This window comes from Myxocyprinus asiaticus, chromosome 28 (genome assembly GCF_019703515.2).
Source record: "Myxocyprinus asiaticus isolate MX2 ecotype Aquarium Trade chromosome 28, UBuf_Myxa_2, whole genome shotgun sequence".
Lineage (NCBI taxonomy): Eukaryota > Metazoa > Chordata > Actinopteri > Cypriniformes > Catostomidae > Myxocyprinus > Myxocyprinus asiaticus.
Genome location: NC_059371.1, coordinates 19,658,437 through 19,675,266, shown reverse-complemented (window position 1 = coordinate 19,675,266; position 16,830 = coordinate 19,658,437). Strand labels below are relative to the sequence as shown.

Genomic DNA, 16,830 nt, shown 5'->3' with positions numbered 1-16,830 from the left:
CATCCCCAGAGCATGATGCTGCCACCACCATGCTTCACTGTAGGGATGGTATTGGCCAGGTGATGAGCGGTGCCTGGTTTCCTCCAGGCATGACGCTTGCCGTTCAGGCCAAAAAGTTCAATCTTTGTTTCTCATGGTCTGAGTGTCCTTCAGGTGCCTTTTGGTAAAGTCCAGGCGGGCTGCCATGTGCCTTTTACTGAGGAGTGGCTTCCGTCTGGCCACTCTACCATACAGGCCTGATTGGTGGAGTGCTGCAGAGATGGTTGTTCTTCTGGAAGGTTCTCCTCTCTCCACAGAGAAACGCAGGAGCTCTGTCAGAGTGACCATCGGGTTCTTGGTCACCTCCCTGACTAAGGCCCTTCTCCCCCGATCGCTCCGTTTGGCCAGGTGGCCAGCTCTAGGAAGAGTCCTGGTGGTTCCAAACTTCTTCCATTTACGAATGATGGAGGCCACTGTGCTCATTGGGACCTTCAATGCTGCAGAAAGTTTTCTGTACCCTTCCCCAGATCTGTGCCTTGATACAATCCTGTCACGGTGGTCTACAGACAATTCCTTGGACTTCATGGCTTGGTTTGTGCTCTGACATGCACTGTTAACTGTGGGACCTTATATAGACAGGTGTGTGCCTTTCCAAATTATGTCCAATCAACTGAATGTACCACAGGTGGACTCCAATCAAGTTGTAGAAACATCTCAAGGATGATCAGTGGAAACAGGATGCACCTGAGCTCAATTTTGAGTGTCATGGCAAAGGCTGTGAATACTTATGTACATGTGATTTTTTTCGTTTTTTTATTTTTAATACATTTGCAAAGATTTCAAACAAACTTCTTTCATGTTGCCATTATGGGGTATTGTTTGTAGAATTTTTAGGATAATAATGAATTTAATCAATTTTGGAATAAGGCTGTAACATAACAAAATGTGGAAAAAGTGAAGCGCTGTGAATACTTTCCGGATGCACTGTATTGGGAGAAATGTGCCAAATAAATTATTGTTTAATGAGATAATTTATCTTTGATTAATGGATTGGCTGTCTTAAGGATATAATGAAAGATCTATGCACACTCACGCCTTGAGGACCTGTCCAATTTCGTATTTGTCAGTGATGTCTGACAGGCTGTTGTATGTCCGCCCATCTCGCAGAGCAAGGCACCCAAATGGCATGACAGGATCCACCTGTCCAGGGGAGAATAAGAAGCATATGCATACAGATATCAATCTCAATAAAAACTAATGACTTTCGATCCAGAGAAGGATATGTCTCCACAAACTAGCCTCTCCCAAGACAGGCCCCACGCAGAAATTGTGAAATACTATTGAATGCTATTTCAACTTGATTGAAACCAATTATAACCAATTTATGGAATACTAAATATCAACTGGAAACATTGATTATATGGTACTTTTCCTGGAAAGTCTACAAAACGGGGCATTAAATATTTTTTTTATTATTTATTTTTTTTTTTTTTAAAACAAAGTCAATTTTGCTTTCTCTTTCAACAAAGGATCAGTGAAGGGGCAATGCTTAACCTCCAGAAGATGTTGCTTGTCAACCTCAGGAGATCACACTAAATATTATATGAGTTCTTTTATTTTCTATTCATTTCATATGAGATGTGCAGTTTTTGCAATCCTACTCCATGTCCCAAACAAAATTTTAAATAGCGATCAGTCTGGTGTCATTATTTTTTAGCATTAAACACTAAATAAAACAATATAAATAAATCCATAAATCAAATGTTCCTTTTTTTTTTTTTTTTTTTTTTGTCATACGGTAAGTGGGTGTCACGGTGCGTAAGCAGAAATAAGGAAATGAATGCAGGAATGAGTAAAATTAAAGACTTCATGAAATAAAACAATACCAACAGGGAAAAACACAAACTCTCCCAAGGGAGAAAACTGAAAAGCAAAACAATAACAAACTTCTAAATGAAAGACAAAATGACAAACCAGACTGGAGGCTGAGCAAACAAAACACTGACTTAACAACATGAGAACAAAACAATCCAACAAACAAAAGAGGAAAGGGAGCACAATATATACAGGTAAGGCACATAAGGTAAAGGCAATTAACATAAAAAGGACTAAACGAGGAGAGTGATTAGGGTAACGATGAGGTGGGGTCAGGGAAGCACATGGCAGACAAACACAAAGCCATGTGCTAACACACAAGACTAAAACAGACACGAGTGAACATGGTGATGGGGAAAAAAAGCCATGTGCACTCACATATCACACAAGACTGACAGAAAAGCGCATGGCAAGAGGGCTGAAACCGAAGCCATGTGCTCACAAAAGACGAGGCATGGAGCATGAGTGTCGGAATCCTGACCCAGAACATAAACCGAACTAGGCTGAGTCGGGACCCAGACACCACGCTCCGAACATGAAAACACAAGGATCCTGTCACCACCATAAACATGACTGACAAAGTGACAGGATCCTGACAGTGGGTTGGACTCAAAATGTGGGACACAGCTAAATATTGTGTTGTTGGTAATTAATATAAGTTAAAGCTATGTTAATTTGATGCTAGATAATAATTTAACATATCCAATAGTTCTCACTCCAAATAACAAGATTTGTATCTGTATTGCCTTAAAGAAGCAATGGGACACCAATTGATGCTCTTTTTATGGAAAATGCCATAAAGAAAAATATCTGAATGCTGCTTAAAGGCTAGAAGAAACAAAAACAACTAATTTGCATTAAATTCTCCCAAATGTATCTGATGTTTCACACAATCACAAGATAAAAAAAAATCAACAGATGGTTGAGAGGATATGTGTCTGCGTGCAAGGAAACCAAAGATCTTTAAGACTCAAATGCTGATGGTATAGTGAGAAAAAGCGTGATGAGAGTGAAAACATCAATTTTATCAGAAGAGAGAGCACTGGACTGTTAGCTATGTAATCCAGCTCCTGCCCCTAATCCTTAATCCCTCACATGTATCCATGTAAAGGGAGGGGATACAGTAGGGAAGGTTAGGAACAAGTGAAATATTACATAACCACAACATTGTGCCAGACTGAATATATGTTGGATTTATTCTGGGACAATGGTATAGCAGCACAAGGATTGTTCTGGGAATGGTCCATCTGATATGAAATAATTATTTGGAAGATTGGCTGTCATATCTGTTTTGTCTCTGTGTGCTAAAAAGAGGACGTGCAGGCACTGAATGACTTCCTGGGACTAGACAGCTGTAAAGCAAAGTCAACATGGTGTTCTCAAACTGTATGTACTTCGGAGATATGAGATATCATATTTGTTATGTTTGCATTGCTATTTCTGATACCTGCCTTTAGGTATCACCTAAACAATCTAATTTCAAGACCAGTCAATTAAAATCAGTGCATCAATAATTTGAACATGACAGTCATGCTTGATAAACATTTCAACAACTCAATAAATAAAATACTGAGGAAATGACACTTTTTGAGGCAGAGCAAATAAGCATCATACTTCCCTCCTATAGACACATTTTAACAGTCTTTCCATATGGCATGAATGTGCCGAGATGGTCAGACTGAGTGTGGCTTCCCTCTGGAGATGCATTCAAAAACAGGAGGTGACGTGCTTACATTCGAATTGTGATGCGCATGTTTTGATGGAAAGCTTGCATTGGGAGGATGGATTACATATGACATCCCTTGCTCGTTAGTTACACTCCATACAAGCGTGTGCCTTGCATTATGGGACTCAGGTGCACAGTAAACACACTGAATTGCGCATCATTCTCTCAGTGGTGCCTGGAGGTAAATCTTATTACCGTCATTACTTATTACTGTAACAGTTGTACTGCATATTTACATTTTATCTAACTTACACCACTGCATAAACAACACTGAATTGTATAGTATTGTACATTCCATAATATATTCCATTGTACATGATAATGTATTTTTCATGTTCCTGTTGCATGCCTGGTATTTCTCATGTATTACTGTTACAAGTATATTTATAAGCAATATCAGACTCACAATCATGCTGTAACAGCTGTGATTACCTGCGGCAGCTGAGCAGATATTTAGTACAACAGCATGATTGTGAGTGTGATATAGCTTTAATACAACAGTTCTATAAACATGAAGGTAATGTTACATTACATTTCTGACACAATGGTCAGATATTTAGTTTACTTTGCTCAGCAAAAGCACGATCAACTGTTGTTTGTTTCTAAACAACACACAGACTTACAACCTGTCCAGACTGATCATACTGTTAATTCCGCAACAGAAGTTCAAAAGTTCTGCTGCTGAAATTAGTCTGTGCTAACTGCAATTTAAACCACTGTGACCCAGTGGCTGAAGCTGGAAGTGTTGTTGAAATAAAATGTCCATTGATCTTATCCACAGTAGCGCCATCTTTGATTTTTAATTGGAATAAAAACGAGGCTCTGAGGGAGAGACTTACCATCTTTTCAATGGCATGTATGATATAAAGCACTTAGATCCCATCTGATTTTCCACAACTCATGTTGTCTGGAGTTTGTCATCTAATGAATGTTCTTGGAAATATATTTTTTCAATGTTTTGTCCACAGAACGATCCAAAAAACTTTAAACTGCAGTACAGCCCATTGAAGACACTGCATGTATCCCTCACTGTCAACGGTGTAATGAAGGACCCAAAATACAGAGGAACAGCTCACAGTTTACTAATAATCAAAGTAAATAAAGAACAGGGCAAACACTGAAGAATCAGCCAGCACAGACTGCAGTGGTGTAGAGAACTGGGTCTTGAAGCTAGAGCGGCTGAATAAGGAGATGCGGCAAGGCAGAAAACCCCGACGAGGAGAGTAAGTGAGCAGGCAGCCGGCATATAAACAGAGCTTTGAGAAATCCAATGACTGGAGGAATCCGAAGAACAGGCACTGCCACTGGAAAACAGGACACAGTAGAGAAACTACACCCAGAGACAGAGTGAGGTAAGAACTACGCAACACAATAATCTGGCAACAAAACAGACACATTAGGGAGCTTAAATAAAGAGAAAGGAGATGAGACGCAGCTGCCGCTGATCCGTAGTCATGGTAACGCTGATCACAGCTGCTTAGTGACAGCTGAGAGACACGTGGGGAATGAAAACAAACGCACAAGAATAAACCAGCAACTCACCAGGACCGTGACAGTACCCCACCAATGGGCACCTCCAGGCTTCCAGAGGAGGCATATCAAGACTACAATGGAATTTGTCGATGAGGGTACCATCCAGAATATCCCGCTCATGTACCCAGCACCTCTCCTCAGGTCCATAGCCCTCCCAGTCGACCAAATACTGGAATCTTCTGCCCCTCTGCCTCACGTCTAAGAGGCACCTAACAGAATAAGCTGGAGTGCCCTTGACAAGGTGTGGGGGAGGTGGGGTGGGAGTGGCAGGATGCAAGTTGGAATGAAAGACAGGTTTAATTTTCGAAACGTGAAAAACTGGATGGACGTGTTTGAAGTGGTGGGGTAATGTGAGCCGAACCGCACCGGGCTAAGCACCTTGGTGATGGCAAAAGGCCAGATGAAACTGGGTCCCAGTTTACATGATGGGAGTCGGAGTGGGATGTTCTTAGTGGACAGCCAAACCTTCTGCCCATACACATAAACCTGGGGCATAGACCGGTGTCAGTTGTCTTGTGATGGGTGCCAGTCCTCAAGAGGGCTTCTCTGGCCTGTTTCCACGTACACCGGCACCTCTGAATAAAGACGTGGACAGAGGGAATGACGACATCGGGCTCCTGCGTTGGAAAAAGGGAGGTTGGTAACCCAGGCAACACTGGAAGGGCAAAAGGCCCATAGACAACATGGGCAACGAGTTGTGGGCATACTCAACCCAGGCCAGCTGGGAACTCCAAGACGAGGGATTCTGAGAAGTCACACAGCGCAGCGCCCTCTCCAAGTCCTGGTTTGCCCGTTTCACTTGACCATTGGTCTGAGGATGGAACCCAGAAGAAAGTCTCACCTTTGCCCCAACTGTCAGCAGAATCCTGCCCAAAACCTTGACATAAATTGGGGTCCCCTGTTGAAAACTACATCTGATGGGAGGCCATGAATTTGAAAGACATGGTTTATGACCTCAACCACTGTCTCCCTCGCTGAAGGTAATTTGGGAAGGGGAATAAAATGAGCCACCTTCGAGAACCAATCCACTATGGTCAAAATGACATGTGTTGCCATGGAAACGGGGGTAAGCCAGTAACAAAATCCATGGCAATGTGTGATTAGGGTCTCGAAGGGAATGACAGCAGTTGGAGGAGCCCTGCCGGAGGGCGCTGGGAGGTCTTATTGGTTGCGCAGATGGAGCAGGCAGACACAAATTGTCAGATGTCAGACACAAGGGATGGCCACCAGAATCTCTGTCTAATCAAGGCCTGAGTATGGTCAACCCCAGGGTGGCAGGCCACATTAGATGAATGACAAACAACAGGCCTGCTGGGCATTGTGCCGGAACAATTGTCCAGCCTAAAGCAGAATGAAGTTTGGATTCCACCTCCAAAGAGACCATGCCCACCACCCAAGATGGGGGGAGCGTTGGTGGAGGTCTCGATCTCAAAACACAGAGAAATAGCATTGACTTGATGTTCTTGGAACCCAGATGTTAAGAGAGTACGAAGTCAAAACGCTCAAAAAACAGTGCCCAGTGTGCTTGTCAGCAATCTAACCATTTAGCCAAGTGAATGTACTCGAGGTTCTTATGATTGGTCCACACCACAAAAGGTACCCCCGAACTCTCTAACCAATAGCGCCATTCACCCAATGCTAGCCTTACCGCCAACAACTCACGATTGCCCATTTTGTAATTCCATTTTGAGGGTGTAAGACAATGTGAGAAAAACACAGATGCACCTTTTCGTCCAAGGGGGAACGCTGTTACAGGACCACTGACACATCCACCTCCACCACAAACTGTCGCAAGGGATTAGGGGAAATATAAATGGAAGCTAAACAAAAACTCTCCTTTAATTTGAGAAAGGCGGACTGAGCCCACGGCGACCACTTAAACAGAACTTTGGGGGAGGTGAGATCCGTCAGATGTGGATAAGGATTCTTCACCATGATATCATTCAACCCCCGATAATCGATGCAGGGTCTAAGTGAACATCTCTATTCTCCACAAAGAAAATCTCTGCCCCTGCCGGAGACAAGGAAGGATGGATGATACTGGCTGCCAGAGAATCGTTGATGTACCTTTCCATGGCCGACCCCGAGGTGGAGAAGAACCTGATAACAGGTCGATCACGCAGTCATACAGGCAATGAGGAGGGAGGAACACAGCATGGGACCAGCACCGAACACAGCCCCCAGGTCATGGTATGTCACCGGCACCCCGGATAAATCCACCAGCTCTTCCTGAAATGCAGAAACAGACTTGACAAGGGAGACAGCATTAGACAGACTATTAGACAAACAGTAAGGACTCCAGGACAGCACAGAGTTCATGGACCTGTCAGTGTGAGGATTGTGGATTACCAGCCAGGGATGGCCTAACACGACTGGAGAGGATGGTGACTGGATGAGAAAGAACGTGATGAGTTCTAAATGGTTCCAGGAGATGAGGATAAATGGCTGAGTGGAGTGTGTCACCAGTGACAGTGGGGTTCCGCTGAGGGTGTGGGCGGTGATGGGCTTCTCCAGGGGAACAATGGGAATTTCCCACTTGGAGGCAAGCTCGATATCCAGAAAGTTACCCTCGGCTATGAAGCTGACCAAGACCACTTGACTGGTTGAAGCCCACTGCATCAATGCCGGGAGGAGCATGCGGGATCCAGGGGATTTACTCAAAGGAGTTGTGCTCGCCAGTTACCCCTTCTCTACTCACGCAGTGCCTTTTGCTGGACAGAACGTGGAAACATGACCTGGTGCCCACAGTAGAGATACAGACCCTGGGTGAGACGGCGATGTTTCTCTTCAGGAGGGAGGCGAGTTCTCCTGATCTGCATGGGTTTTACTTCCAACGGAGACTCCGATGACCCGGCAGAAGTCCACTGATGATCCACCAAGTCGTCGAATCGTGTCAGAAAGTCCATGACGTATATCTCATCCAAGATGTTTTCAGACAACCCATGCAAGAACCGATCCCACTGCTCCTTTTCGTTCCAGCCACAGGACGCTGTGAGAAACTTCTGGAACGATGCGACACAGTCGTGATGGTTATCCCACATGGTGGTGCCCCATTCATGAACCTTCCCCATCAAGATCGTGATGACACAGGTGACATTGGACTCCTCCATCGGGAAGTAAGAGGACTGCAGTAAGAAGTACAAGGAGCATTGGGACAGGAAAGACTGGCACGAACCATCATCCCCAGAGTAAGATGCTGGAGGAGGTAAACAAGGCTCAACCCGTTCCTGGCTGGAGAGCACTGCCAGTGAAGGAGCAGAGACTTTAGGTTGGGGATGGGGATTGGTAGTCCGGTGAAGATGTTGTACCAGAGATGTCAGCTCACCCAGCTGAGCAGCCATCATCTCAAAAGGCCGATTGGTGGAGGTAATCTGATCCTCCTAGCACCCAGCAGCGCTCCTTGTTGGGCGAGGGCGGCGCGAAGACTGGCGTCCTCCACTGGGTCCATCCTTTGTCCAGATTATTCTGTCACCATTGTAATGAAGGACCCAAAAAGTAGAGGAACAATTCACAGTTTATTAATAACCAAAGTAAATGAAGAACAGGGCAAACACTGAAGAAACAGCCGGCACAGACTGCAGTGGTGTAGAAAACTGGGTCTTGAAGCTAGACGGCTGAATGGGGTGATGCGGCAAGGCGGAAAACACCGGCGAGGAGAGTAAGTGGATGGGCAGCCGGCATAGAAACAGAGCTTTGAGGAATCTGATGACTGGAGGAATCCGAAGAACAAGCACTGGCACACAGGAAAACAGGACAGAGTAGAGAAACTAGACTGAGACGTGAGGTAAGGACTACACAACACAATAATCTGGCAACAAAACAGACACATTAGGGAGCTTAAATAAAGAGAAAGGAGATGAGACGCAGCTGCCGCTGATGAGCTGATGAGCCTCGGTGACAGCTGAGAGACATGTGGGGAATGAAAACAAACACACAGGAATAAACTGGCAACTCACCAGGACCATGACACTGACATCCTCGTTGTCATTCCCATCAAAAATCAAGATGGCGCTGCTGTGAATAGGGTGTCGCCAAAAGCAATTTGTATTTTTAGATGTTAATGAAGTAATACAGTTAACAGCAATTGCTATTTTATTAACCCTTCTCCCTAACCCAAACCCCAACACTAAACCTAGTGTTTTTTAGAGTGAAAATGCGACCACCAATTTGTGCTCACCATTGTTTATGTGAACACAATTACTGCCTGGTTTCCATGGGAACCAAACCCTTGTCTCAGAGATCGTTCGCGTAACACATAGGAACACCATGTAAAAAGGAGAACATGTTCGAATTGATGCAAAAATAACGCTTGTCAGATATTCGGCAGAGTGGGTTTGATTTCAGAGTACATGAAAATTCAGAAGGAACATACAGTAGGTGGATTTCCTGTGTGATCATGTTGACCTGTCTGGAACACCAAAATCACTCTATTTCACATGATTATATTCCTATAACTATTCTATTCTAACAATTCTATTCTAACTCCCATGCTACAGTACCATATCTCCTTCACCTGTACCCCACCGTTTGTGCAATCCACTCTGTGTGGCCAAAACAAAATTGTCCCTTGGGGGATCAATACATTTGTATTGTTTTGTATTGCATTTTGTAAGGAAAACTTTATTAATGCACCATTTTGGGATACGGTGCTAACACACAGCAAGGGAACAAAGAATTATGAGTGCTCATAATTTCTCGAATCAGTTCCCACCAAAATGTATGTATTTTTAATTGGGGTCCCATGCATATTCATAGAGGCTATTTCTGCATGCCTACTTACACATCCTCACGCCTTAGATACTGTACACACATGCACACCCATTTTTCACTCTAAAATTAGCATTAGAACATTCCCCAACTGACAGAAGGCGACACGTCCACTAAAGACAGAGTTCAAGAAAAAGATGTAGACAAAGATGGGCTTGAGGGGGGTCTTCTACAAAGACCAGCTCACAACAGCTAATTCCCTCCATCATTAAAGACCAAAAGAACCGAAGAAGGCACCCTCACCACCAGCCTTCCCCAAGATGCTTCTCTGTAATGGTGCTTTCTTCTCTCCCCTGTCTGTACTACTCTTATTAAAGCAATGAATCTTCATCTCCAGGGACACACACATTAAATACCAGAGCCAATCCCACAGGATGGATGAGAGGAGCTGCAGTGTTCTCAAAATACATTTGAACCCAAACCCACATACACAAGGCTATGTTCGAAATTGCATACTAGCATTCTACTCTAACTATTTCTGCAGTATATAGTAAAGCCCAGTATGCAAAATTTCAGTATGCATGATGGAATGCCCAGATGATCTACTTCATATGCCAAAATCTGCAGTGGTCCTGCTGGAGCATCCAGCTTAAGCTGGTCGCTGTGTTTTGGAACATGGTAGCTGGTTTTCAAGTGGTCTAAGTTGGTTATTAACTGTTCTCACCAGGTCATGAGTAGGCTGACCAGCTACCATGTTCCAAAAACCATCTTGACCAACTTAAGCTGGTATTACAAGCTGGTTTATTGCTGGTCCAAAATGGTTTACTAGCTTGGACCAGCCAATGACCAGCTAGGACCAGTTAATTATCAGCTTAAACCAGCTAGAAACCAGCAAACAAATCCAAATCCAAATCACACATACTAGCTTCAGTTGGATTTTTATAGACCACATTTCACCCTATACTGTATCCCAAAAAACAAAGCACTGGAGTTGACCTTCCATTTCCACTGTGATGAATGAACCAGAAGCAATATCAGCCACATTTTTTAACATTTCTTTTAATTATTATTTGATTGAACTGTCAAATGTTAAGACATTTTATACAAAAAAGAAAGTAAAATGTGAAACTACTGTTTAAAACATTTAGGGTTGCATAACATTCTTTTTCACATATATATAAAAAAAAAAATAAAAAAAATAGTAGGCAGTATCCAGAACATACTGCAGAGGATTCGGCAAGTAAAGCTAGTAATCCATTTTGAACATAGCCATATTCACACAATCCAGCACAGCAACAAGCTCTTGAAGTTCAAAAGTCACAGCATGGAGAGAAGTTTACTTCCCTCCCTTCTTCCTCTTGCTTTATCTGGTGCTAAATTACAGCATGCAGTCCCGCTTTTATGTCCACCTCTCGGAGACAAACACCATAATCATTATCATCCTGCTGGGTTTATTATGCATTTGGTGTTCTGAAACAGAATTTTGGCACTGCTGGGAGAAATATTTGCCAGAGCCTCGGATAATGCCTCACATGCACTGAAAATATTGAGAAAATACTCAACTGAATTGTGATTCAGCTTTTTTAATTGTTACTATTACATGTTGTGTTGGGGGTAAACTTTCATGTGGAATCAACAATGTTATGGCAGAGCATTTGATGTCACAAATTTTCAGAACAGGAATGAGGACCCAAGCGCAGGAATGCAAGAAAATGTTTCTTTATTGAACAAAAGATCAAAATCAGAACAAAAACTCTGATGGGAGAAAAACGAACAAAACTTAGGAATGTATAAACCGAACAGAGAAACCAACAAGGATGAACGGACGGACGGACCGACTGAAGGAATAAAGCTAGAAACATGAACAGACTCCCCAACTCACAAAACAATTTAGTCACAATTTACGCACTACTAAATATGTGAGCGTTGCTCCATTAAACTTAGGTAGAACGTAACCCTACATACTGTATAAACTAAATATTTAAGGAAGCCTCCAACCAGGGGTAATGGATGGAATAAAAAAGCAGACCCATTTAATGACATCAATGAGCTTATGTTTTGGTTGACAGGCTTCAGTCCTTTCGACTTATATGATGTTGGCATTTACACTCGTTTACATTTACAGTAGAAAACATTATGTAAAAAACGTACTTCTTCAGCATGAAACCGATCTAACGGTGCACTTTCCTGTGTACGGTGTCAAGTTTCAACATATACGATATATGTAAGATATTATAATGAATAAATGTCTATTTTTCCAGCCTGTTGTATTAGTATTTATTTATTTATTGTCCCTTATTCGTTTTAGATAGTTAATAAATATTGTTATTTACATAGGCTAAATATACCATTAATAAAATCTTGTTTTATTACATATCGTATTTCAGTGGAGATGAGCAAACATGAGCAAACAAGGTTTGAACATCAACTGTAAAATGATCAAACTGAAATCCACGGCTTTTTAACACTACTGTGTGCAAACTGGAAGGCTGCTTATTGGATCAATACAGGTAAACGTCATATTATGTGACTACACATTACGTTACGGAGAGCTTACGACCTACTAGTTAAGTCTTGTCTTAAGAACAGGTGGTGCAACCAAATTACGCACTGACTTTGTTACAAACTAACTAGTAGTTACTAAGCCCTTAGTGTGAACTTTACGTCTTTACTTAAGTGAGACCTTACATACAGCTGGTGCAATCCTACCCAGCTGATGACAATCAACACAACAAGGAATGGATGAGGATGCATGGCAAGGGGAAACAACGAAGTGGAGTACATGGCAGACACAAACACTCACATACAACCAAAACAGATAGACACACCAAAACTAACAAAACAGAAAGGACAGTCCAGACAGGATCATGACATTGAAAGTTTTGCATCTCAGTAAACATGTCTGTAAATAGGACCCCATTTCAGACTGATCTCACAATGAAATCGGAAACAGTAGGTTGACTTTTCTTTGGCTAAAATCAGTTTGTACCTACTGTAGCTATATGACACACTGCCCACAGTGGCCAAAGCGGCAAGTGTTGTTGGGCGTATAGGCACGTGTAAACTCCATTTTCCAGGTGAAAATGTCTACAAAGGGGCGCCAAAAGCGAGCTGTGAAGCGGGTTGTTTTCAGCTGTACAGGCTATAATAAAGTGAAATGAATGTATAATTTATAAACTGAACCCCCAACCCAACCCCCAAATCTAAACCTGTATGATTGTCAATCAAATCAAATCAAATCACTTTATTGTCACACAGCCATATACACAAGTGCAATGGTGTGTGAAATTCTTGGGTGCAGTTCCGATCAACATACACTATATTGCCAAAAGTATTCGCTCACCCATCCAAATAAATGAATTCAGGTGTTCCAATCACTTCCATGGCCACAGGTGTATAAAATGAAGCACCTAGGCATGCAGACTGCTTCTACAAACATTTGTGAAAGAATGGGCCGCTCTCAGGAGCTCAGTGAATTCCAGCGTGGTACTGTGATAGGATGCCACTTGTGCAACAAGTCCTGTCGTGAAATATCCTCGCTACTAAATATTCCACAGTCAACTGTCAGTGGTATTATAACAAAGTGGAAGCGATTGGGAATGACAGCAACTCATCCACGAAGTGGTAGGCCACGTAAAATGACAGAGCGGGGTCAGCGGATGCTGAGGCGCATAGTGCGCAGAGGTGGCCAAATTTCTGCAGAGTCAATCGCTACAGACCTCCAAAGTTCATGTGGCCTTCAGATTAGCTCAAGAAGAGTGTGTAGAGAGCTTCATGGAATGGGTTTCCATGGCTGAGTAGCTGCATCCAAGCCATACATCACCAAGTGCAATGCAAAGCGTCGGATGCAGTGGTGTAAAGCACGCCGCCACTGGACTCTAGAGCAGTGGAGACGTGTTCTCTGGAGTGACGAATCATGCTTCTCCATCTGGCAATCTGATGGACGAGTCTGGGTTTGGCGGTTGCCAGGAGAACGGTACTTGTCTGACTGCATTGTGCCAACTGTGAAGTTTGGTGGAGGGGGGATTATGGTGTGGGGTTGTTTTTCAGGAGCTGGGCTTGGCCCCTTAGTTCCAGTGAAAGGAACTCTGAGTGCTTCAGCATACCAAGAGATTTTGGACAATTCCATGCTCCCAACTTTGTGGAAACAGTTTGGGGATGGCCCCTTCCTGTTCCAACATGACTGCGCACCAGTGCACAAAGCAAGGTCCATAAAGACATGGATGAGCGAGTTTGGTGTGGAAGAACTTGACTGGCCTGCACAGAGTCCTGACCTCAACCCGATAGAGCACCTTTGGGATGAATTAGAACAAAGACTGCAAGCCAGGCCTTCTCGTCCAACATCAGTGTCTGACCTCACAAATGCGCTTCTGGAAGAATGGTCAAAAATTCCCATAAACACACTCCTAAACCTTGTGGAAAGCCTTCCCAGAAGAGTTGAAGCTGTTATAGCTGCAAAGGGTGGGCCGACGTCATATTAAACCCTATGGATTAAGAATGGGATGTCACTTAAGTTCATATGCGTCTAAAGGCAGATGAGCGAATACTTTTGGCAATATAGTGTAGCAGTCGTGACAGTGATGAGACATATACCAATTTACAATAACATCAAATTAACACAACACAATTTAAACATCTGTTATACACATAATTACACAACACAATATACAAATAATAACATACACTGTACAGTATACAATACGCTGTTTTTTTTTTGTTTTGTTTTTTACTATATAGATACACATTATTCAATAAAAATAAAAAATTATAATATATAAAAAAAAGTATATATATATATATATTAGAATGTACAGTATTGTACTGTATTGACATTCAGGCTGTCGGTTGATAGTCAGTTGTTAAGAGAGAACATAATATAATAATAATAATATAATTTATGACAGTCCGGTGTGAGATAAAAGAGTAATAAAGTGCAGAGCTGATGTATTTTGATCGTGGGAGATCAAGAGTTCAAAAGTCTGATTGCTTGGGGGAAGAAGCTATCATGGAGTTGGCTGGTGCGGGTCCTGATGCTGCGATACTGCCTACCTGATGGTAGCAGTGAGAACAGCCCATGGCTCGGGTGGCTGGAGTCTCTGATGATCCTCTGAGCTTTTTTCACACACCGCCTTGTATATATTTCCTGGAGGGAGGGAAGCTCACCTCTGATGATGTGTCTGGCAGTTCGCACCACCCTTTGCAGTGCTTTGCGGTTGTGGGCTGTGCTATTGCCGTACCAGGCGGAGATACAGCCAGTCAGGATGCTCTCCACAGTGCAGGTGTAGAACTGTGTGAGGATGTGGCGGTTCATTCCAAACTTCCTCAGCCATCTCAGGAAGAAGAGGTGCTGATGAGCCTTCTTCACAATGACTTCAGTGTGGACGGACCATGTGAGTTCCTCAGTGATGTGGACACCCAGGAACTTGAAGCTGCTGACTCTCTCCACTGGTGCTCCATTGATGGTGATGGGACTGTGTTCTCTGTCTTTTCTTCTGAAGTCCACCACAAGCTCCTTTGTCTTACTGACGTTGAGGGAGAGGTTGTGCTCCTGACACCAGTGTGTCAGGGTGTGCACCTCCTCTCTGTAGGCTGTTTCATCATTGTCAGTGATCAGACCTACCACCGTCGTGTCATCAGCAAACTTAATGATGGCATTGGAGCTACGTGTTGCCACACAGTCAAGTGTGTACAAGGAATACAGTAGTGGGCTGAGAACACAGCCCTGCGGGGCTCCAGTGTTGAGGGTTAGTGATGAGGAGATGTTGCTGCCTATTCTAACCACCTGGTGTCTGCTTGACAGGAAGTCCAGGATCCAGCAGCACAGCGAGCTGTTTAAGCCCAGAGCCCGGAGTTTCTCATCTAGCTTGGAGGGCACTATGGTGTTGAATGCTGAGCTGTAGTCTACAAACAGCATTCTCACATAAGTGTTCTTTTTTTCCAGGTGGGAGAGAGCAGTGTGTATTGTAGATGCAATGGCATCATCAGTGGAGCGGTTGTTGCGGTAAGCAAACTGCAGCGGGTCAAGATTGAGTGGCAATACAGAGCAGATGTAATCTCTGATTAGTCTCTCAAAACATTTGCTGATGATAGGGGTCAGAGCAACAGGACGCCAGTCATTTAAACAAGTTATTTTTGATTGTTTTGGAACAGACACAATGGTGGATGTTTTAAAGCATGTGGGGACTACAGACAAAGAGAGGGAAAGGTTGAAAATGTCCGTAAAAACACCAGCCAGCTGGTTCGCGCACGCTCTGATGACGCGGCCCGGAATGCCGTCTGGGCCCGCGGCTTTGCGGATATTCACCCGTCGGAAGGATCGGGTTACATCCGCTACAGAGACGGAGAGTGAACTAACCTCTGTAGCTTCAGCCGCAAGAGCTCTCTCCGCGAGGGCGGTGTTATTTCCCTCAAAACGAGCATAAAAAGTATTTAGCTCATCCGGTAGAGAGGCAGCGGTGTTCATGGCGGAGTTTTTATTCCCTTTAAAGTCCGTGATGATGTTAATTCCCTGCCACATGCTTCTAGAGTTGGTGGTGTTCAACTGTCCTTCAATCTTGCTCCTGTACTGGCGTTTTGCTGTTTTGATGTTTTGATAACTGGCTTGTTTATGCTCCTCTGCGTTCCCGGAATTAAAAGCGGAGGTCCGCACATTAAGTGCCGCGCGAACATCGCTATTGATCCATGGCTTCTGATTCGGATAGATTCGTACAGTTCGAATCACTTCCTCTACGCACGTTCTGATGAAACACATTACGCTATCAGCGTAAAGCTCGATGTCATCATCAGAGGTGGACCGGAACATCTCCCAGTCCGTGTGATCAAAACAGTCTTGTAGCATAGAATCTGATTGGTCTGACCAGCACTGGATCGTTCTGAGGGTGGGTGCTTCCTGTTTCAATTTCTGCCTATAAGCGGGCAGAAGCAGAATGGAAGAGTGGTCCGATTTGCCAAATGGTGGGCGGGGGAGGGATTTGTAGCCATCCCGGAACGGAGAGTAGCAATGATCCAAA

The 16,830-nt window shown here is 43.6% G+C and overlaps 1 protein-coding gene across 1 annotated transcript in view; it reads right to left on the bottom strand.

Annotated features, from left to right (window-relative positions):
• Positions 1-16,830, bottom strand: part of LOC127419063 (caM kinase-like vesicle-associated protein) — a 62,237-nt gene that overhangs the window by 11,624 nt on the left and 33,783 nt on the right. The window contains exon 2 of the mRNA XM_051660141.1: positions 1,073-1,179. Within this exon, the coding sequence (XP_051516101.1) occupies positions 1,073-1,179 (107 nt within the window). The remainder of the gene's footprint in view (positions 1-1,072; positions 1,180-16,830) is intronic.